At 39.2% G+C, this 24,267-nt stretch overlaps 2 protein-coding genes across 9 annotated transcripts in view; both read left to right on the forward strand.

The window, feature by feature from the left end:
* The first annotated feature begins 4,505 nt into the window (after positions 1-4,505).
* pik3ap1 (phosphoinositide-3-kinase adaptor protein 1) lies at positions 4,506-13,044 on the forward strand. Its single transcript, XM_014335092.2, has 15 exons — positions 4,506-4,740; positions 5,529-5,954; positions 6,259-6,503; positions 6,720-6,864; positions 6,957-7,099; positions 7,195-7,327; positions 7,802-7,998; positions 8,089-8,266; positions 8,377-8,439; positions 8,531-8,785; positions 8,875-8,931; positions 10,071-10,264; positions 10,352-10,424; positions 10,615-10,782; positions 12,161-13,044. The coding sequence occupies exons 1-15, from the start codon at positions 4,710-4,712 to the stop codon at positions 12,241-12,243; spliced, it is 2,391 nt and encodes a 796-aa protein (XP_014190578.2). The 5' UTR covers positions 4,506-4,709; the 3' UTR covers positions 12,244-13,044.
* A 1,948-nt stretch (positions 13,045-14,992) lies between these two features.
* The window catches only part of LOC102310545 (sorbin and SH3 domain-containing protein 1), a 43,094-nt gene continuing 33,819 nt past the window's right edge, over positions 14,993-24,267 (forward strand). For 7 of the 8 annotated variants that reach the window (XR_006054630.1, XM_014335101.2, XM_014335103.2 and 4 more), the window contains exon 1: positions 14,993-16,916. The gene's annotated coding sequence lies outside the window, so the exon portion shown is untranslated. The other variant, XM_042222823.1, reaches the window with a different exon arrangement.

Here is a 24,267-nt window from a genome sequence, read left to right on the forward strand (position 1 = left end):
TATTGCCTATTTAGATATGTGAGATAAACTTAACTGGTCTTGTAAATGTTTCACAAATTGTGTTTCCTTCAGCACGAGGTAATGACTTCAAGGCCTCGTTGAATTCTTAATTTTAGGACATATTGTAATTGCTTCGGGAGAATTATGGCAAGTTTAAAAGACGTGTTTTGAACATATATATCTTGCAGTATTTTTTCAAATTAAAACTACATATATTCATATTATTATTTGAATATTATGATATTTAAAATATATACAATTATTCCATGTAAAGTGTCTATTAAATTACAAACACAAATGTTGACTGCTGGTCAAATAATTGAAAATGGACCTTTAGGTAATATTTCAGAAGAAAGCTTTGACTACTTCATGTCTTAAAGCCTATGAATTGAATTTGTTGTGCTCTCCCACGACAAAGCCTGTCAGGTTGGAGCTCCGGCTGTGGAAAATGTCAAAGCTATTTTCCTCTTTACTAGTCAATGCAATGCTTGTTTAATAGTAATTGGAATCTTATCCCGCTGTTTGCTCATCATTTCCAGCGCCTAGTTATTCCACACCTAAACTCCATTTAAGTTTTTAATAACATTTTAGAATAGTTCCCATTCAGGTAAACAGAATCTGATTACCTTGATGGATTGAAAATGTATGTCTGACGGTAGTTTATTTGATTTATTTATTCAGGGGACCTCAAATGGAGGGGACTTTAACCGAGGCAAACAAACGGTTTCCCATACCTCTCCCAAGAACACTGAAGTTTACAGAAACCTAGATTTTTATTTTCTCAGCCTGCTCGCTTCTCTTTTCGGCTGTGGAAAGCGAAAGGAAATAATGTTAGCTAGATCTGATGTGTTTATTCGAGACTTTTTTATTTTTTTGTTAGCATATTATTGTAGCTGCATAAACTAAAGAGGTAAGTCATTCCAGACAAAATCTCCACAATCTACCTGTTAAAGACACAAAAAAATGCTAAAAACTGAATACGTGTGCGCACCGTGCCAGAAGCCAATAAGCAAGACTCTAAAACTATTCTGTGATAGTTTTGGATTTCTCTCCCTCCATAAGCCTCTCATTGTGTTAGAGGACCTGCTTTGTACAAGTGCCTGCCAGCTGCTTACCAAATGAGGTTATAGTGTTTCCCTATCAACTGTAAATTTCAATAATTTGTTGGAGGGGCCTCTCACTGTCAGTTTTTATCATATTATCAATGACGACTCAATTTTCCTCTGCCACTCCATCTCAAGCACTGACCCCTGGCCCTATTACAGTCCTGTAATGAAGTGCAATGGAGTGGTAATTGGTCCACATTATACCAGATCAGGTAACATTAGACTTATTTTCTTATCACAATGAGCCCTGCTGGTGACTCTGAATGAGAAACCAAACACAGTTTCTTTCTTATGCAGGCTATCATCCAAATAACTTTTCAGCTAGAGACCCTTTCCCCATTTCAGTTTTCCATTTCAAGATTGCGCTGCCTGTCCTCAGACTGCGCTTTGTTTTCCCGCTTCCTCTATTTTAAAAGTCTCCCAAACAGCGTCTGAGGCAGTGCAGATATGAGGTAGAGCTTTCCCGAGATGGGGAAGTACAGTAAACGAGACGGTAACATGACCGTTATGTCTGCAATATTAGATGTACAGTGGTCTGCCTCCCCCTCACTCACTCCCCTCTGCTTCAGCATCCTATCTTGGAGTTCTTAGTGCTCTCTAACTCTGGTTCTGACTTCTTTAATGTTGTTTTATACATCTTTATGAACACTGAAAATTCAGTGTTCGAACTTTAAAAGTGTGCTGCCATTAATATTAAGTCTACGTTTCATCATTCATTAAAAAACAGCATATTGGAAATGCTAACTTTCCACCCAGGAGACAGATTATATAGATTTCACTGAAATCAGATGCAATTTGATATCAGTTTTCTTTTACCTATTGCAATAATTCATATTCCAAAAGTCTTTTAATTGATTAATGCATAAAATTAATTTAACTAAGAAGAAATTAATATGTTGTGTTTTCCTGTTAATGGTCAAGCACCCTGTTATTGTGAATCTATTGTAGACAGGGGTCAGACACACTGAAAAATTCACTGTTAGCTTGGTCAGTATTAAGCTGGTCTGACTTACTCAGTGCCAGTGCAGCAGAGTATCACTCGGCTGTTGGTCCACGTCTGAACTTTTGTGCTACGAGAGGCAGGTCTGTGCTGTGGCTGACGCACTCTCTCTAGCAGGGTTGCTCTTTGCGCTGAAAACACACACAGGACTAAAAAGACAGGATATTGGATAACAAGGTTAAAACATAAGAGCAAAAATATTCTCTTATTAAACTCAGGCTGCAGGGATTTGATTTGAGCCACCTAATAGATAGTGGTTTCAAGGGAGCCCAAACAAAAGGTAACGGGCCGGTCATGCTTATGGTAGCTAATGGCAGATTTAAAAGAAATTAGGGGACTCTTTTTCTACAGGAAATTGTACTTAAAGACGGGTCATGGATCACCCTGCTCTTCACCGGCAGCTTCAGAAGTCAGAAAGTGAACTTTTGCTGTGGCCATTATAAGGTCTGCATCGCAGGAAGAGGCTAGAGCTGAAATAAACCTGACCGTATTGTTGGAGAATAGCAGTGTGAATTGATTTTGTCAATGAAATAATGTCTAGACAGGTGAAGACACTCTTGCTGACTGATTCTGTAATTACAATTAAAGCAACAACTCAGTGTGACCTATTTGTATGTGGGTTGGCCACCCTAGAGCCTGAACCTCAGCAATATTAAAGCAATGTGGAGTCATATGGACTTTAAATCTTGTTAGTGTTGTACACACTCTTGTTTCTGCCTTCTACACTGAATTACTGTTTCTGTTTGCACATTTCAGTAAATACCTGAAAACCTGAAGTGTACCCTGCAACACTTTTAAGCATGCATGCAAGACGTTTTACAGGAAAAAAGAAAAACATTTAACTTCTATACATATCACCTGCATAATCTGTTGGGTCTCTTTTTGTTTGTGTAATTAACTCATTTTAATCTTATTTTTTAGAGGTCAGTGAATTCAGATTGCTGATACTGAATCATTGTTATCTCCACATTGGCAGTTCAAGGCCAGGTGCAGTTATTTTCACATCTATAAAATGTGGTGCATTACAAACAGTGAATATTTAGTCTGCAGCTGACCCCAGTCTATCTTAATAATAGTTTTTAAATCTTATGTGCATGTTTGTATAATGTGCCTCACATTTATTTATTTATGAAAATATACATAATTTCACATTTTTATTTTGGATTCACTGTCAAACTTTTTTTCAAATTGATCCACCAATGGTCTTATGACTGCAAATATCCCTGCCAAATAAGAAGCATATAGCAAATAAACATTATTGTTAAAGGCTCATACAGCTATTTATTTTATTTTTTTGATTGTCTGTATCTGGAAACTATCTCTATGACTTATGCCAAACTCACCACAGTCTTTTTAACCAAGTACATATCCATGCCTATAGGGAAAATGATAGGTGGACAACAATCTAATGTTAAGTTAGTGTCCTCTGCCCTCTAGTGGTTGTGTCAGTGTGGTACCATGTGTTGCAAATAGTTGACATTTATGAGGGAACTGAAACTTCAAATACTGAGTAACAGTTACACCAAACATGTGATTCATTATGATCAGTGACTGATTCACGTTTGTCATGTGCTTTCTGTTTTACTTAAGAAATATTTAGCATGTGGCTGTATGAGGATGTACCCTGTGTGTGTCAGCATTTGAGCGCACAAGTAATTTTGTAAGGCTGAATTGTGTTAGAACTTCACATTCATCCTTCACATGTCTGTGTAATGACGCCAGCAATGAAAGCTTTCAGTTTTGCACTTTCAGTGTTGCTTTAAGGTGTCACAGCATCACAGAACAACACATTTTTAAGGTGTGCATCACTTTTTGCAGAAGTTGTCACTTTAGTCTTATGCATGTTAAAGTTAACTGCAACACAGAAACGATGTGTTTACAGTAGTAAGTCTTACTAGTAAGTAAGTTTTATTGGCCACAAATGTATAGCTACTCTTTTGAGGTAAGCATGTTCATTTATAAGAACTGTAATTTTACACAATCACTCTGACCTTAAAACTCTCTAGATAGACAGCACCTTGGTAAGGAAGTGAAAAAACAGAAGAAGGATGTGGCTCATAACAGGTGAATTGATGTTTTCCTGTGTGTGTTTGTGTGCGTGTGCGTTTGTGTGCGTGGGTGTACAGTCTTCGCGAAAACCAAGAACAAAGGCGAATCTAAAGCGTCGCCTACATAAAAGACATCAAGTGGTTTTGTGTCGTTTCTGCACGTCGCAAAATTCAACACATCAAGTTCTTAGCTAAGCCCTCGTTATCTTCATTTGTGTTTCATCTATAGAATATTTTGCTGTTTACAACATACAGATATACACAAAGCAGCCAAAAACAAATGTAACTGCCGACATGTTGCACATTCTGTCATGACAGTGGTGCGTTTCTCACTTCTTCAACTGTTTCAGGAAGTAGGGCAGAGTCACCAAAATCAGGAAACTAAGTGTTGCTATTAATACTGCTGAGCAACGAGCTGTAGCTGGTGAAAGCTAATGTAGTCTCAGCTGATGAGAAGAGAAGCATCAGTAAACTTCATCGAACTGAAGAGAAACATTTGGGCAAATGATGATCCTTTTGAGGTGATTTATTTATTTGATTTGAGGCTTCAAGACCATGGGAGAACCCATCTCAAGCACTGAATCAGGTAATACGACCCGTCGTGTGTACCTTTTTTTTCACCAGCTAGTTAGTGCTACAGTTTACAAGATGTACTGAAACCTTCATTATTAACACATAGTTTACTCTTTTGCATTGTTTGACTTTGAAATGATGTGTTCATTTAAATTGAGTTTCATTTACCAGAAAATTCAAGGCAAACTGTTTTCTCCGCTTTAAAAAGAGGAAGCAAGCATCTTAGGCATCCTGTATGGTTGATTTGAATTAATGTAGTATTTCCAACACATGTAAAGTTAAATCATTCATGTTATCGGTCCTTTAATAAAACGATGTAAGGGCTCACTGCCCTGTCATTAGTGAGCTGCTCCGATGAAGCGAATGCTTGTGTGGGTGCTCTTTCCTAGGTAGCGTGTACAGAGGTGAGCTTGACCTGATTAAACACTGTAATGAGTCAAACAAAATTACTCTGACCAGTGTTGACACAGCGCAATGTTTGCACAACGTCTTGTTGGCTCTGCAGTGAAATATCAAACAGATCAGACATTCATTCCCCAGCCACAGTCACCTTGACATTCCACAGCCGGACAGCTGGTACGTTGTGGAGCATTTCCACGGCAATCACAATCTGCAGCAACAAGGAACTCAGCACATAATATTGCTAGTGTCATGTCATTAGTGTATTTTGAGCAGAACGTTGATTCACTGTGTGCAGTCAGGCTGGGTCAGTAGGTTTTATGCTTTGGATACCTGCTTTGGAGAGTGTTTGCATACATCTCTTGAGCGTACAATCACACTGTAATGCGTTGTGTTTTTCAGCACATCCTGAATCCTTCTCAAGATATGAGCTGTTAATTCTGCACACCACTGAGGCACAGGAATGGGCGTCATATTTGCACCAGATTTTGAAAAGTTCTCGCAAATTCCACAAAAGATCAATTTTGCTATATGCAATCAGCACAGCCGATGAGCTCCACGGATATAATTTTGAATATTTCCAAAGCTGCAAGAGCATCGTGCTGCTCCTCACAGGGGTTTTCCTTGACATCCTCTGTGACCACGAACTACAGGAGGCACTTCAGAGAATTCTCTATCCTCCTCACCGAGTGGTGGCCTTTTTATGTGGTGTGTCTGAGGACGAACTATTGACAAAGATTTTCCAAGACTGGCCAAGCTGGAGGAAGCTCTACGCAGAGGATGAGCCTGGTGTTTATGTTTCTACCATTTTGGAAGCAATAGCCAACAGTATGTAAAATGTTCTCTTTTGTACAGTGTTTTCGATGCCCAGGAAGCAAACATAATTAATTCAGTTTTTACTGCACCCACAAAGAATAGGATATTAAATAAAATAACAATTGTCAGTTATCTTAAAGCTGGAACATAAAACCGAAACTCTCAGTGAGAAAGTTGGATGTGCTGTAGTGACACTTTCTGAATAACTAAAAGAAGGCGATTTCAACTAGACAGATGTTAAAATTGTGCAATTTGTAGAAATTTAAAGGGAAAATAAAGATGTTTGTAATACATTCGATTTCTTTTTAATTTAAAGGCAGAAGAGTGGAGCTTGAACGTGAGAGTGAAGTTCCTGTAGCCCTAGACGATGTGTACGTCTTACCAGTTTTAGATGAAAATCCTAGCACCGATGAAACAGAGGATGTGGTGACAAAAGAGTATGAAGAAAATGTCCCGAAGGATGAAGAGCCTGCAAACGCAGTAATATCAGCAAGTCAGGAAATAACTTCACCCACGCACATCACCTGTCTCACTGTGCAACCAAACAGAGTTCTGTGCGGGGTAAGTAATTGCACAAGAGCTGCATCAAATGTAATGTTTGTTTGGTTCATTGAAATAAATCCAGTTTTCTGTATTACATTATATGACAGGTACACAGAGATACATTTACCATTTACACTGATCTTCTAGTGTTTAGCGGAGCTAAAGGAAGTTCTTGATATCAGTAAAATGTCACCAACATGCCAATTTTATTCCAGTTTTCCATTTTTCTTTTAGAAACAGGAGACACTTTTTATCATTTTCAAAGAGAAAATAGATGATCAGTCGGATCCAGAGGTGGAGTTTTCATCTGAAAATGTACCTGCAAAAAGGGTGCCAGGCACCGTGGAGAATGAATACACCATAAGTGTTACTGCACCTGGCAAGTATCTGTAGGAAGTCACAGGACTTTTATGCTGAAAGCTTTAATCTGAAATCACCGTAATTGTTAATTTGCTCTTTATTTTCATTTAGATATGCATGCTGGAATTGTGTCCCTCACTATGTACACTGGCCAGTCGTCTGTCAGCCTGACTCCTGTTACGTATTACACCAGCATGGGTGAAGTCAGTCGGTATCTTGAAAATGCTACAGATCCTGTTAACTTCATCTGCCAGGTGAGACATTATTTAGCACTTTAAATAGCATCGTTGTGCTAGATTAATGTTGTAAAAGCTTGTGTAAGCTTTATTTATTTATTTTGAACATCCAGGCATTCAACATAACAGCCAATGCAACAGAATCACTGGACAGCATGTTGTCCGACTGTTTAAAATCCAAGATCCCTTCAACTGGTCTTCAGCTGTTTGGAATCAGACAGATTGAGGAAGACAATATGTCAGCATGTAAGTTTAACACATGATTTTATTGGTGTTGGGCGAGTCAGCTAAAAAAATTTGTAGAAGACTTCCTGTTATCGCACATACATTATATGGTGAAAAGTTCTGGGCCACCTACATGTTACACTTACAGGAGGTGCTCGGTCATGGAAACCCACCCATAAAGCTCCTGGCGCAGTTTGTGGCCAGATATTAATGCCAGTGGAGGCTTGGAACTTACCGCTACTCACCGCTGCTTTAGATAGCTACAAAAGTTGGTGACTTCTATACACCGTAGGCCTTAGCTCTCAGCCACCCTGCTCTACATCTTTACCTGGTCCACCACTTTGAGGCGAATTTGCTGTGGTTCCCAAATACTTCCACTTTGCAATAACACCATTAACAGTTCTCATTTAAATTCAAAGATTATGATAAAAAGCAGAAAGTGTGAGCAGCTGATATATAACTGGTTCTATCTGTTTGCCTTTTTGTGGGCTTCAGATCAGCGGAATGAGGAGCTTCCTACTTTACTCCACTTTGCAGCCAAGTATGGCCTGAAGAAGCTGACCACCGTTCTGCTTCAGTGTCCTGGAGCTTTGCAGGCTTACAGTGTGATGAACAAGAATGGAGACTACCCAAACACGCTGGCAGAGAAGAGTGGTTTTAATGATCTCAGGCAGTTCATGGATGAATTTGTTGTAAGTCCACAGAGAAAATCTTTTCAATTCTTTGCATTTTCACGAATTGTACTTAGCGTCTGGTTGTCTTTTGCATTTAAACAAATCCAGGAGACTGCAGATTTGCTCAAGTGTCACTTTGAGGACACTATCAACACAGACGAGAGTGCAGAGGTATATGAGTTGATGTCCACTAACTCTCAAGATATCATGATGAAATACTCGGGTTGCTCAGAGGATATATATGAGTCGATGGTGGGGATCAACCCTGAATGTGCAGAGGATTTTTGTAAGTATCGCATTATTTTATTTATTGTTCCAACAATAATTCATACAGCAAAACTGGGAGCAGCAGATGATGATGGTGCTGTATTGTTTCTTTCTGGTGGGGGTTTCAAGATGAGGTGATGACTGCAGTAGATGAGAACCCTGAGGAAGCTATGCTTCGGAAGTTCTTTCAAGGTATACATTTGAAGTTTTAAATAATTTCCTTAAATAATATTGCATCCTATATGGCATTGAGTGCTTCATGTGGTTACACTCTTACCTTTAGCAAAACCAAATGCCACTGAAGTCAAGAAGGACAATGAACCTCTTCAAAGTGAGGAAGAGGAAAAAGTTGATCATAATAGCTTAGATGAAATTGAGGAAGAGGAAGACCCATACAACCTCTGTCCAGAGGATATCTATGATACTGTGGATGCAAATAGTACTTACAACCCAGTAGTCCTGAACCGTCCACCAGCCCCCATCCCCAGGCCTGAGCAAAACACTGAGCTTGAAAAGTCTACGACATACATTTCTAGAGGTATGGTGCAGTCTGATTTTTATTTATTACGTTATATTTTTTTATATCACAAATGTGTCAAAAATATGTAACTTTTATTTTTTTGATAGTATTTTCAGATAAAGGTACATCTGAGAATAAAGCAAAGGACATGGGATATCATGCAGGTAAATCCCAATAAAAATAATTTTCTTTTCATTTAATCATTATAGTCTGTTATGCTTCTGTTTTCTCTTTTTTTCCCACTTATATAAAGCTAGTTTAGAACTGGTCATGGTTTCATTTGGTAAACCGCTTTTGAAAAAGTGCCTTTATTTTATCGGCATCTTGATTACTTATCATCAGTCTTGTACAGTGCTGTAGCATGTTTCTGTGAGGCACAGGGCTTTTAATACTACCACATTGGTCAAAACCAGTAACCTTTGTAGTTGACTCAGTGGTTACAGCTAACTGTGCGTTGGGGGAATTTTTGGTGTCAGAGTGGGTAGGTGACTGAGAACAAATGTTCATGTGATCTTCTGACATTAATAGGCCCTTTTCACAGCAGACACTTAAATGTGATACGAGAAGAGCAAAAATGTACGTGGCCCGTACGGCAGAAGCGTTCTTGTTTTTCGCTCCTCATTTGAATATTTAACTTTAAATGGTAAAAATGAAAGTGAAGTTGAAACCTTGAGCAAACCCCAGCTGACAGGAAGTAAGGTGCAGCCTGGACTAGTTACCAGTTCATTGCACATTTACAGCCAGCTTAGAGTTGCCTATTTACATAACATGTGTGTATCTGGTAGCCCCCAGAGGCTCTGGGCGCTCATACAGACACAGGAAGAACATGTAAAGTCTGAATCCTGAACTTTCTTGCAGTGAGGCAACAGTCCACTACTGTCACTGACATGTCAATTACATCCTCTGGTATTATCATCTTGTATTATTATACTGCATTAGGATTGGTTAGCTGTGTGCACTGATTATGGGTCTGATTTTAAACTGGTTTGCTCATCATAAATAAAAATACAGTACTGTTATTGAACTATTGTCATCAACACATAACAAGAGGTCTTATTTTAGTTTTTGTGATTTTTTAGTTTTTAGGATTTAGTAGTTGTTTATATTTACATCAGAAATGTAAAGACATTTAAAATTTAAAATAATAAAAAATATTAGTGCGCTTGCTCTCGCACCCATATTACCATTATACATCAAACTATTGTAAGACTTTCATGAAACGAATACAATATTTTATGTTCCAAAGGTTTTTGCTTATAAATTAATAATAGAATAAATTATACACTATTTTCCTCCCATTCAGCTCGGCCTGTAGTGGAAGCCCCCACGCCTGCATATGATCCTTACGCTGGGATGAAGACCCCTGGGCAGAGGCAGCTCATATCTCTGCAAGAGAGGGTAAAAGTAGGAGAAATTACTGTGGACGAAGCAGTCCAAGAGTTTAAGGCTTGGCAGGTTGATCATGAGCGGAGGGCAAACTCCATACGCTATCAGCAGGTAGATCTAATGTTCAAACTTTTCTAAGGAGTTGATTGTTGGTTAAGCAATAAAAGTAATGCCTGTGTTTCCTTTTTCTTACTTGAGAAAAATCTGGAGACATTACGAAACAGCATCACCAGACGTCATAAAGAGAGAGAGAAGACAGGAAAGGAACTTGGTAAAATTATTTATGTTCTCATTTGGAATCAGATCAGGTTCACGCAGATTTAACACATTGTATACCTTCCACTGTTTATACGCTGATTATGTAATACTGTTAGGATTCATTGGTGAGAAACACATATTGAAAAATAGCATGCCATTGCTGTCAAAAAAGCTTATCTTTTTAATCTGGTCTTTTCCCGTAGAGTATGAGATAAGTGCACCCCTTCAGAGAAACTCATTCTGGGGCACTAATGTGACATTAGAGTGTGCTGTGTATGAGTCGACACCCAGAGCGACAGCTCAGCCTCCTCCTGTGGCTCAGGTTATCCAGAGAGGCAGCTGGAAGACAGGTAGCACATCCAGCACATCGAGTGAGTCCAAATGCTTATCTTTACTTTCTGCTTTTATCAAGTACTAAACAAAAAGACTTAAAGCTTTCAGTCTTTCTTTGTGTGGCTTTCTTTGCAACTCCATTAGAGTGCAGATTGGGAGAAATGTAAATTATACACATATGTAAGTCACTGAAAAAGTGATGTGCTTGTAGTCTGACTTCCTGCCTCCACTTTTGAGTTGGAGAGAGAGGTACGTTTGAGCGCCAGATCTGATCATTCTGTCTTTTCTATGCGTCAATTTTAGCTGTGGTTCAAGGAAAAAGTGCTAGATGGGATCATTAGAATATTCACATGGATGGTACGAGACAGTGTTACTAATAAACCAGCGTTTAATTAGATCTTGGACAGAGCAGACCTTGCTGAAAAATTATTTATATCAAAACAGAAATTCAACACATCAGTCACAGTTTTTCAAAGAAAAGAAAGGGTGCCGTGTTTGCTCAGTGGGTAAGCAGGCAACCACTTGCTGCACAGCAAGAGAGCCGCGGCGCGGGTTTGAGTCCGACCCGTGGCCCTGCTGTGTGTTTTCTCCTGTTGCGGGCAAATAAAGGCAAAATTTATTTTAGTCTCACATTTTTTTTAAATCTTAATTGAGATCTCATTTTAAAAGTTTTCAATAAAAAAGCAAGAAATAAAGTAGTCAGATTATAGCTTGAAATATTAGGTAATTGTAATAAACAGACTTTTTCTGTATGATAAAGTTACATGACTCTAGTGATTTTGTTACTGCTTAATGTTACTTAATGTTCTCGAATGTCAGTGTATGTATTTTATTTTACTTTGTTATTATTATTTCCCATCTTTGTAGTTTTGTTATACATAAAGGATGAGACGTTTTGTGAAACTTTATTTGTGTTTTTACACGTCGCACCAGCAGTTATAATTCAGTCATAATGTTTTACGAAGAAAACCATTTTTTAGTTTGTTTAATTAGCCCACAAATGCAAAAGTATTTTAAGGTTTAAATTAATGTTTAATTTTGCTGTAGTAGATGTTTTATTCTTCTGGGGTTTTTTTAAAAAAAAAAGCAAACATTTGCACATAAATTTCAAAAAGGGGCAAGCAGTTTCCTTTCAAAAACACTGATAACATTAACGGATTTAAAGAATGGCTTGCTATGCTGCTTCATGATTACTTTAAGTCTGTAATGGTGGTATGCATATGAGCTGCGTCTCTGTCTTGCTCTGATTGTTCATACACCTTCTTGCAGACATCTTGTATAATAGTGTCAAGGCCTAAAACATATTTTACCCACATTTAGCGAAGTGGTCTTACAACATAATTCACCACAAGCACTAACCTCAGAGATACTCGGAATCACGTGTTTTATTTTTGCTGTGCTTCTTCTTGTCATCAGGCACCGAAAGCAACAGACTCAGCACGCACAGCACCTTTAGCTACAGCAGCGGTACAGAACCTGACGAGGTGAGCTTGATTTAACAATAGGTACAAGTGCATCTTCAAGGCACGTGGAAACTGAAGGGTTCACACAGAAATGCATTTGCATGAGTTATAGCTAGCTGTTTCTTCTTTCTTACTCTTTATAACCCAAATTAAAACTTCCCTTTCTCTTATGATGCTGCATGTGTCTGATGTCTATACAACATGACTGCATGCGCAGTAGAGAGGTAGAAAAAAAGAGGTAGAAAGTCTAGTGTTTAGTTTTGTTTTATTTTGATCTCTTACTTCAGCTTTTCATTTCCTAAAATACCTTCCAGACAATATTTAAATGTAAGTTCTGTAAATGTGTGTTCTTTACTGAAGCAGATTCAATATCATTTTCATTAGCGTTTACTGTCTGTCACCATGATTGAAGAAAAAGTACAGAGCTGAAGGAGATTTGGGGCACGGGCAGACAAAGAATCTCTTAGATTTTGGTGCAAATTCTGTCCTTCTTTTAATTGCAAGATGGGTAAGATGAGTATTCCCTGTCTGTTGTTAAAAGACTCAAACTGCACGACCCATCGTGGAAGCCTGACTGACACTGCTTAATGACTTCCTCAGGGTGTAATTAAAACAATGATCTTTTATTCTCCAGACCAACAAAACAACAACTGTCATCTTTGTGTGTTTAGCTGAAAATTTGGGAGTTCTTGACAGTTTCAGTAGATGAATTGCTTAAACCAATAACTGTGACAATGTTAGCTTTTTCATTAACTGACTCAGCTGTTAAACTACAGCTTTAGGCTGTTTTATTTTGAAGTATTTCAAGTGTGGCCACATATATATGTCATTGTATTTTTAAAGGACTCAATAGAAAGTTTCCCTCCTCCACCACGACCGCCACGGCCAGGCAGTGCTGCACCTTCCATTCCTCCACCCAGGATTCCTCCACGGAACCCAGAAAGGTCAGTCTAGAGAACAGCGATTCAGATTATTGAAGTGAAAGCAGAACCATGCAGTACTGAGCACTATGCGACATCAGGTATAGGAAAAAACAATGCAAAGTAGCAAATACACTGTACGGTTATGTGACAGTGCCTAGCAGCAATCATAACTGTGTTAGAATATGACAGAAAGACTGGGAGCACGTAAAAAAAAATCTATAAGCAGCACTGAGTGAAACAGAAAAATGTAAAAGAGGAAATGTTCACCCACCACTAATTCGCAGCTGTGCGTTTCAGAGGAAGCCAGAGCGAGAAAGTGATCAAGATACTGATGCTTATACTCTGTAAACACACAAATAACTTCCACACACGTAGGTGAGACCACTTATAGTGAGACCACTTAAAAATGAAAAAGATGAAAGTGACTGAAGTGGGTAGCAAGAGCTGCCGTAAATTCCTGAGAACCTGCGAAACGCTGCAGATCCTTTTTACTGATAAATGCCCTTCTGTGTCTCTTATCTCTTTCAAAAAAAGAATCTGGGTAGCAGTACAATGTATTTCTACAATCTGATAAACAATCAGCTTCTTTAGCTTTCTGACATGATGTTATAGTATATATTATATTATACTTTAAATATCTGCATAATACTTCTCATTCATACAGTAATTGTGTGTGATGAGTTTTAATTACTATTAGTGGGTAAATACAACATTTGTGTGCTGTTAAAAAAAAAGACTCAAGAGTTAGCAAAATTGCTTTAAGTACACAGAATTTTAAGTAATTTGACATCCACAGACTGACATTAAATTATTCAGTTTTTAAAGAATAAATAACAGAAATGAACAAACACCTACACCAAGTATGTATGAGCTGCTACATAGAGTATACTAAATTCTTCGTGCGTGGGTTCAATTTGTTCTCATTGCATGGCACTGTGATCTTATCTAGAGTTTTTCTTAGCATCTGTGTGTCTGAAGGTTAAAAGATCAAAAAGATATTTGTCTTGGGAACGTGTAAATGAGAAGTTACAGTATGAAGGGTGATGGAGTGCAAAGTGTTTGAATATAAACAACCAAATGAACTTAGTAAATTGATACAAACGTGCAACAGCTTAACTTGTGTGTGCGCTAACATTAGCTAACATTAGCTAACTTTAGCTAACTTTAGCTAAAAACGTAGCTAAATGTAAACTGCTTAATGTTTCTTTAATGGGCTGTAACTTAAAGAATTATTGATTTCATTAAAAATATTAATAATTCAGTTTATTATTCCACCTACATAACTGAATAAGATGATGACTAAATTCAGTAATGATAGAAAAAAATAACATGCTTTGACATTAACTAACTTTGCATAAGAGCTGTGACCACTATCAGAGAGTTCATGTACTGTAGTTCCTAAAACATGCAGTTTGTTAAAGTATTGAAATCTATTTTAAACCAGTGAATGAGTGATTCTTGTACAGTTCATATTTCCTGAATGTAGGGTGTCAGATAAGTAAATGATACAGAACTGTGTCTGAAATGTAATCTTTGCATCTTCTTTTCAAGTTTTGTTTTTTTTCTCACGCATAATTATAAGAAATTAAACGTCACAGTTTACACACCCTTTGCTGTATACCGTCTCTACTGTTACAGTGCAAATAACCTTCCTATACAGTAACAGTGTGTTTCCTGCAGGGTGACAGAGATGGTCCATGAGCGTTACATATCCTGCCCGACACGAATACTTCCTCAAAGACCTTCTTACAGGCCAACTGACTCAGCACCTCCTGTACCTCGCAGACATCGATGAGAGCCGCACATCTTCAATTTTACTGAATTTGATCTCTCAAGTTGTAAGTTATTTATTGTGTAAGAGGGATAGAGAAGGTAACGTGTAGCTGTAAACAACCATCAGGTTTAGCAAGATGAACTCATGCAGAGTAATAGTTATATATTATTTAATTTTTTTTCTTTCTCATGTATGAGTCCACCGAACCAAAACATCCATTTCTCATGACTGTGCCTGTGATCCATGTGTGATATGTTTCCGCTGTATTTGCTATGGTATGTCTTTACTGTAAAAAATATCGTAAAAGTAAGTTTGTAGTTGTAAATAAATGTGAGATTTTCAAAGAATATAATTGCAATAAATATTAAGTGTCCTAATGAAAATCATAATAGTAGTATTAATAGTAGGCGTATTAATTTCTTTTTGTTATGGGTTTAAATTTTGATATATTAGAATAGCAAACATTTGTTTTTCTTGATATTCTAATTATAATATTTCAGTGTGTTCAATCTCCTGTTGTGTAATTTAACTGAAAAGTGACATTAATGCTGCTCCGTTTACCAGATAAATATGTGATATTTTTGCCTGTGCTAATTATGAGTTTTGTGGTATTCTACTTACTTTACCTGAATTCCCGTTACCCACCAACAGCTTAGTGACTTACAGTTTAGCTGTGATGTTTGTACAGTATCATTCTTAAACTGAGTCATGAATGTTGTGGGGAAAGACAGTTTTGTTGTCTAACAGACCTTATGTAATTTTTTAAACATGACAAAATGGTGATTAAAAAAATACATGTTTTAGCTGGGTAAGTACAACGCAGCCGCTGTTCATTTATTAAGCTGTGATATACCATTTGATCACTGGATGGTGCTTCACATCTTCTGTTACCCTCTAAAGGTATACTTCAGCTTATATTTACATATTTTTTATGTATGTAAAAACCTTTTACTTGATATTATCAAATGAGTCAAATTAACATAGTGTTATGAATATAAATGAACCCTAAAATAGATCCTTTTAAATGCTTTGAGGAGAGAAAGGTACAAAGTGCGATGGAGTGTAGACAGCTGGGACTTCTGGCCGAAACTTTCAAAGTAAAATCTTTACTGTTGTAAAAACGTCAAATACAGTACTCTACAAAAGTATTAAGCCACCCCTACAGCAACTGGCTGCCCTATTATTATGCTGAGCTTACAACTGTTTAACTTATTCCATAATAAACTGTATTTGTAGCAGGTGGATAACAGTAGTGAATATTAATATTATTCTACTATTAACAGCGTAGTTATTTGGTGATTTATTTATTTTTATTGATGATGACTGATAGTTACATAGTACTATGCAAAAGTCTTGAGAACATCCCTTATTTTCTAATCTTTTGCTAGAAAAATGGGAATTAAAAGTCTTTAAAGTCATTTATTGAGGCATACACATTTAGACAATTCTAATTAGTTTCAAAGTTAATATTCAATATTCAATATGACAATGTTTATTCTTCAATGCTGCTGGAAATCCCTTATACGAGCTTTCTAGTCATAGTCTTCAGGAATAGTTCAAAGCTCTCCTTTGGATGTTGTCTCTTTTGTTCTTTTCTCAGACTAAATGATCCCACACTGCTTCTGTAATGTTGTGCTCCGGGCTCTGTCGAGGCCAATCCATCAATCCATAAAGGAATTAAATAGAAAGGTGGATAAATAGCTAGATCTATCCAGATGCTTAATATTTCCCAGCTATCTACCCAGCGCAACAGACTTACAAAGTCAGCAGTTGAACTTTTTTCTTCCCCCTTTTTGTTAATTCCGTTTCGAAGCGACCAGCTTCAGGCTTTTATTGTGAAAGGAGAGGTCTTCGCGCTCGGTGGGCGAGCAGTGCGCCGGTGTTGACGCAGTTGAAACCAGTGAGTGTGAAGCGCTGACAGGACGCTGGTGGAGAGCAGCTGTCGCAAAGAGCTCAGTGAAGTGTGTCTGTCTGCATCAGCGAGCACAACGCTGGATTACCATCACAGAGAGGTGAGCGTACCTGCTCGTTACAGCTGCACTTCTCTGAAGCCCTTCTTTAAGATTTTCTCTTAAAAGAAAGGTTTTTATTATCAGGGCATGAACAGTTTATTTTTATTTCCCACTGGCTCTGTTAACAGCTGACTTGAGAGTTGTTAAGGTGTGATGCAAAGCCAGTACTGCATAATGTATTTCATATTAATTACAGAGTCTGCTACGTGAGTTTATCAATGGTTAGCAAATATGAATGCTTCTGTGAGTCAGTCGGTTTTGATTTTGCATCTCAGCAGATGGGGGCTCTGGCTGTGGGACAGTTGCTGCAGTAAAGGCAGATCCATACAGTGGGAATGCGTCCCGCCATGGGTGCCGCACTCTGTAGCTGAATGCGAGAAGAAAAAACCTAAATCCTTAATCTGAAAATTAAAGGATTGCTGTCTGTATAACACTGCTGAATAACATTTGTGTATCTATTTATTTATTTTAAGACAAATCCGATCCCGCGCGTTGGTTTCTTTAAGTTGGACGGCGGCGGTTGTCAATGTGAGTCATAGGGGGCAGACTTCAGGCTACTCTACATGCATACAGTAGGGCTGTGACATCAAGACCATCCACTTAATGGAATGCATATTATGCGGCATGGAGATGTTGGGAGCTGTTCACTGTACAGTGTGATCAAACTAAACTGTCACCTCTGTCATCTTTATTTTGGAGATATTCTTGATAGGAGGTTGATTTGGTAGGACCGTTATCATTTTCCACTCCTTATTCCAGGGACATCTTTGTGAGCATGACTAACTTAGCACCTGTGTTATGTAACTGCACAATATTAAAAGTGTGGGTGTTCTTTGTGTTGACACAAGGACCTGAATGTTGGGCTATATGTCAAACAGGTCTGTCTGAAGACTCACACTGAACAGCATGTGATATGAACAACTGCTTGGCGGCACAACTGTGGCCACACACAGACTCACAGACTGTAACAAACACCTCCGTCTTGCCCACATCTTAACTGGGATTTTCTCTTAGTCCCACTAAACATGCCACTGGGAAGGATTGTATGAAGGCAAAACTGACATTGGTCACTATGGTTGTAATTTTTTATAATATGCATTTTTCATTGTTGCTGTTATGGAATTCTAAGGAATTACAGAGGCATCTTTGCGTGATGTCTACCTGGAAAACAATCCTGCCGTTTCCTATTTTAACTGAAGATCTAAGATTGGAGCTTTCTATAATACATAAGACGCCTACTTGTGAAACTCTACAGATCCCCCGCCTCAGTCTTCATTCACATTTTTACCCCCGAGTAACATGAGTCTAAACAGGCGTGATAAAATATTAACCCTTGCACAAATAATTCATCAAACCGCTCCAAGGACAGGGGGAAAGTATTCAGACGGATTTTACTCCAAACCACCTGTTTCAGTGTTTTGCTGTGTAGCTGCCACGCTCTGGAAATAACCCAGTCACTTGTGTTCGTCTTATCATGTGGACTTGTTGGACGTGGTTAATGGAGATATTCAGTTATCTAAGCGTTGTTTACATAGAAAGATCAGGAAATCCATTAGCTTCCCACATGTCCTTACTACAAGTACAACAAAGACTTCTGGTTTACCAGATGTCAGTAGAGGACCTGTGGCTGTTTACACAGGGATTTTGATAGGTGTGTACATATAACACATCAGTCACATGTTTGGTAGCAGCTCACCCAGGAGCCATTTACTTAGGCAGGGAGCATACCCTTATGACATTTTGCAGGTTCTGTTGTGCATTTAAAGCAAGGTGAAAGTGATCTATGTGAAGGAAAATGTTTGTTATGTTCTGAAAGATTGAACACATGACTTTTTCTTCAACAGTAAATTTGGATGATTTGCAAAGGAATGCTTTCCCTCCTCGACTTAAAACATATATATGTATATATATGTATAGATACAGTGATTCATCAGGTGTTTTAGTGTATCTAAACAGGAGGATAGAGTGCACAGTTCAAATAATATTCAAACAGTGTGTAAAGTTTGCAGCCTGCATTAATTTTAGCTGCAACGTGTATGCTTGAATTTTTCCATTTGCAGAATAGCATCCACCACCGAGGTGCACATCGTGTTTCTGTATCCAAAAAAGCCGATACAGAACTGATTGATCTGCACAACAAACAGCTGCCTGATCTGTGCAACTTGTTGAGCACGGGGCTCTTTGTTTACCATGAACCCAGCGCGGTTGTTAATATTTTATGACGAGTCACGTTACACAGTTCCCCTAGATTTGAGAGGAGCGATCCTCGGAAACATGAATCTCAAAACTGAATTTTAAAGATTTGCCAAAGCCAGCTGGCCTGGGGAATATCATAGTCTTGTTTTTCCATGATGATCTCCATGTGGTTTGGAAATCAGACAGACAACTAGTCACAATATGTTTTGTTTTTTCATTCAAGTCCAATTACCCCTTTGGTCATGCAGTCTCCTCAGAATTTATTTGCATTGCCAAAGTGTGGATAATTTAGCTTTTGCTGTTGTTTACATAGGTGGATACTGTCGCTGTGTTGTAGGCCTACTGTACCCACCTGTTCAGAGTGATATATGTAGTTATATATGTACTACTATTTTTACTGGATATTGGAAGAATAATGAAATGATAGTATTTCCTTGTTGAGACATACTTTTTTAGGATCACTTGTTTTAATTAGCTGCGGTTTATGTACACCAGCTGTGTGGTGACGCTGGATATTTGCATGACTTGAACAGAAAGCTTTGTAGTGGCAGCATTTGTAGAGAACAGCCTTCGCTTTACTGGGAATAATGGATGGCTTTGGATCAGGCCGGATGTTTCAGCCAGACACCAGGTTTCTGTTTTCACTCCTTGTTAATGTTACAACAGGTTGCTTGGCAACCCCCACCCCCCACCACCGAACCCCCTGTCTGCTTTCACCGTCTCCTGCCATTGGATGAAGTGGATGGGGAAATGAAGTGTTATGCGTTGGCTTTTCAAGGTCGGTGGTGCACAGAACCCCCGCCCTGATCACGGATGCACGTAAACAAAACCGTGAAAAGATCATTTATGCTTTGGTGATAGATTTAAGCAGCGCCCGCCTCCACTGCCGTCACAAGCACCACACGTCCCACACCAACCCCCAACCCACCCATGTCAGCGCTGATGGAAAACACCAGCATCGCAGCATTTGCTGGCAGATAGTTTAATGAGAATCAGCAGACGTCTTGACTAAAAATCTCACAGACCAATCCAGAATTCTCAAGTGACACTTGTACGCCACAGCTTTCTCAATCGCTCACTGCAACATGTAACAAAGAGTAAGGACCATCTAATATTTTGCCACCACCTGTGAAGCGGGGCTGTTACAGACAGTGCTGCCTGCCTCTGTTTCTGGGTGTGACGGGGACGAGTCAGGCTGCACCGGCATTCCTGAAATAGATGGATGATGGGGACCAGTTGGAGTCCTGCTGCACGCTCATTTCACACGAGGATGCCTTCATAGCACTTAAAATTGCTGGATTATCGCATCGCTGTTTATATTCACGTTTAGCCGCCATATCCTATGACTCAATTATCAAGTAGTGCTGTCACATAGGCGCTCGGAGAGTTATATTAGGGAACACGCTCAGAGCTTCCAGTCCCTGTCAGAGTCCAAACATTCAGCGGAGATGAGGAAACACTTTGAGCGCACTCCGTGACAATGATTTGAATTGTCAGCGCCGCTCACCTAATGTGCAAGTACCTCCCATTATCTAAGCCGGGAGGAATCTGTTGTGCACAGCTGTGCTCATTATGGAGTTATGAGATTAAATAAACGCCATGTCTTATTCATACTACCAAATTATATACCTCTCTACTGTCTTATGGACTTTATTTTTTTCCAATTATGTCACTCTGTTTTCATCTGAAACTTTTTAAACTAAATTCAGCTCCTTTAAAAGTAAACTATCTGAAAGTCCCTTAAGGAGACACCGCAAAGCTAGTTGGATATTCAGTGTTTATCCTCTCTGTGAGGCCTGTGAGCCAAGCTCTCTCACTCTTGGAGTCAAGCCTGGAGCCCTTGCTGTGAAGATGTATCACCCTGGGTAAATTGTCAGCTCCCTGACATTCTTATTACGCTGGCTCTAAAAGCCTAGCAGGCATGTTAGAAGGAGCCTGGCTCTCTAACACAGTGTCTGTAACAGGCGGTTTGGTCCATGCAGCCAACTGCAGTCCTCCCCAGGACCTCGGCACGTACCAGCCAAGTGTTTCCTGTCCCGGGGATCTGGCCATGGTCACTTCCAGTAACTGTCTGGGCTTCTCGGGGATGCGTTGGCAGGTCGCTAGCCTCTCTGAGCGATGGGGAACACATCATACAATGACAAGTGTCATGAGTGGGTTTGTTTTCCCTCCAAAAAGGACCTTTTTATCTACAGGTGAAGAATTATCCTCAAAATAAGCCCTCAAATATGATAGTGATACTGCAGGATCGCTTTAAACTCTTCTTCAAAGAATTCAAAGGCATAGAAGCTGTCTTCATACAACCCCAGCTTAAGCTTCTTCCATTATCAACACAAATGTGTAATCCTGTTCTCAGGACTGTAATGAGGGTAGTGTGTAAGTTACATACATTTCCTTTTATGCTGCAGTTGTTTGAAATGAACTTCAAATAGCTTTGGTTGAGGAATGTGTAGAATCCAAGGCTGGTGTCCAGTGTGGAAGCTGTTTATGGAAGAGAGTGGGGAGGGTAGAAGGGTAGGTGGGGGGTCTCTTCTCAATTAGGAGGATAAGCTGCTGCTCCGGAGCAGCCATTTCGAGCCATGTTTGGAGCTGTTTGGTGGGATCTGCACACAGCACTGGATAGCTTCTCCCCTCTCTGCCATTTGTTGACAAAGCAGAAGTCAAACTGCATTACATAACAGCTCTTTCTCTCCGTCTATAGTACAGCTGAGCGTGTGAAGAGAGCTCTTTTGTGTTGACATGGCTCACTTTTAAGGCAGCCTCTGACTGTTTCACAGAGACCCCTACCCCCCATGGAGGGAATGCATTACAGTTCAACTTTGTATCACCCTGCTTTGTTTAGATTTGAAAATGGACAGACAGGAAATTTAGATAATCCATAAGATCATACAGATGGAGTAATCTGTGGTGCCTGTAAAAATGCTCCAAGAGCTTAAATATTGAAGTCATAAATCGATTCAGGGAAAAATCTATTTAAATAAGAGCATGTAGGGTTTTACACTAAGGTTAGAAGTGATAAGTTAGTCATTTTGGTTAGTAAACTCCATTCACAAACAAGTGATTGATGCACAGAGTTTTAAAATAATGCCAAATAATAATCTAATAAAATAGAAATAGCAAAAAAACAGTGAGCTTGACGCACAGTTTTGTCAGACAACTTCAATAAAAAATTTCCAAAAGGAAAGTGCCAAAACTACAAGCAAAGCTCGAGGTCCAGTTTAAGATAAGGCTCAGACGAAGAAAATCTGTACAAGACATTGTGTAATTACACAGGGGATAAAGAATAACAAATTACAGCATGTGTCTATATGAAAACTATCCATCCATGCATCCATCTTCCAGTTTATTGAGCCAGGGTCACAATGTGACTGGAGCCTGTGGTATCCAGCATTAGGTGAGAGCCAGGGTACCCAACAGACAGGTCGACGGCCATTCACAGGGTTAACGCAGAGAGACAGAAAACCATTCATGCTCACGTTTAGAATGACGTGCTTGTCTTTGGACTGGAAAACCTGTACAGGCACAGAACATCCAAACAGAAGGACAATAATGTTAAAAATTAGGTGCTTTGTTGTGTTTTGTTTATTATTACACTTTAGGGAGCAAACCTATTCAAGGATGAGAATAAAACAAGAGAGGCTTTCAGGCTGGTTCGTAAAGTAAATACAACTGCTAACATCTTTAAAACCCACCACATCTTTAAACACCCCACCTCCCACTCCGTGTAAATATCGGAAATGTTTCTGAAGCAAGTGAAGAACTGCATGGATATTGCAAAATTTCCTTAAAAAATTTCTAGTATGTATCGAAAAAATCCTGGACGGACGGACGGATGGAAGGATGGATGGAACAACCAGGACATAAAGAACAGGGTCTATGACTTATTTATACAGATAAATTCGCGGGCTCTTTTCTGCATTGAGCTTGTAAAATCATCAGGGGGAAAAGGGTTGTCAAAGATTATATAAGTTGTTGAAATTTCTCTTCCTAACACGGCGATGTTCCATGAGAAAAAAATGTAAATATTTGTTGGTACCATTATATAACTGAAGGAAGTTCTCCCTGATCCAGGGAGGCAAAACTTTAAACAATAAAATCAGATGTCCTGTGGACACAAAGAGCCACCCGCATCATTTAGGAGGACGAAGAGTGGCTCAATCTTGACTGTTTTGTGAAAGATTGTAGCTAAACTCCTTGGTAACATTTTTTTTTCAGTACCTCAGTGTCAAACGCCTTTGCCAGATACCCTTTCCCCTGTTTTTATTGATATTAATACAGTAAACAATGTAGTTTTCCATCATAGAGTAAGATAAATTTCATGTTTAAGAAGCTAGATTAATGCTGGGGAAGAAAGCTTTCCATCAATCTTAAAATTATTCAAGATTGTGGGGAAGATAAGATTCAGGATTTCAGAAAGTACTCAACGTGAAAACAGAGAAAGTTGCCATATTTTTTCTGTTTTATATGTAAAACTTTTAAATGAATCAGCAACAAGCGTTTGAATACTGCCCTCGCGCTGGGAGGGAGCCTTTCTTTTGAATCAGGGATTCTGGGAACCCATCAGCTACTGTGCTGGCTAAGCTTCTGGGTGCAATGGGCCTTGATGATGGGGGCTTTCAGTGTAGCCAGCCAGTGGGCTTAGAGTTCCATTTCTGCCTGCCAGCAACTGTTTACGAATGCAGGTAAATTAAAAAGAAAAAAGCCAATAGAATCCTCGTCACACGATGGCCCGCTCAGACGTGAGTTGTGAATAGCGCTGGGACTGCAGGCAGATTCCGGGAAACCCGAAAGCATCTGTGGCATTGAAGACCCTATGGGTGGCTGAATCATCCAGTAGCAAATTGCAGCTATCATCTTTGGTCTGCCTCTCTGTCTCTCATCTGCTGTCCTGCGTGAGCATTTTAAGAGGCAGGAGGATTTCCACAGTTGTTGAGTGGGTGCAACATTCCCAGGTGGCATGTGGTGACAGGTGCATCTGAACACGCCTGTTGTCGCAAGCAAACAGACCCCCCCTGCATAGCGAAAGGTCAAGGTCAACCCTGGGACTGTTCCGCCCACATGAGACCCTCAAAGCTCGGCCGTGCGGCTCACGGGGCTTCAGAGGATCCTGATGTACGTCGTGGAATAAGGGCTGTTTGTACACATCATCAGGAAG

The sequence above is a fragment of the Haplochromis burtoni genome, unplaced genomic scaffold (assembly GCF_018398535.1).
Source record: "Haplochromis burtoni strain Fernald_Lab_line unplaced genomic scaffold, NCSU_Asbu1 Contig_96, whole genome shotgun sequence".
NCBI classification, from domain to species: domain Eukaryota; kingdom Metazoa; phylum Chordata; class Actinopteri; order Cichliformes; family Cichlidae; genus Haplochromis; species Haplochromis burtoni.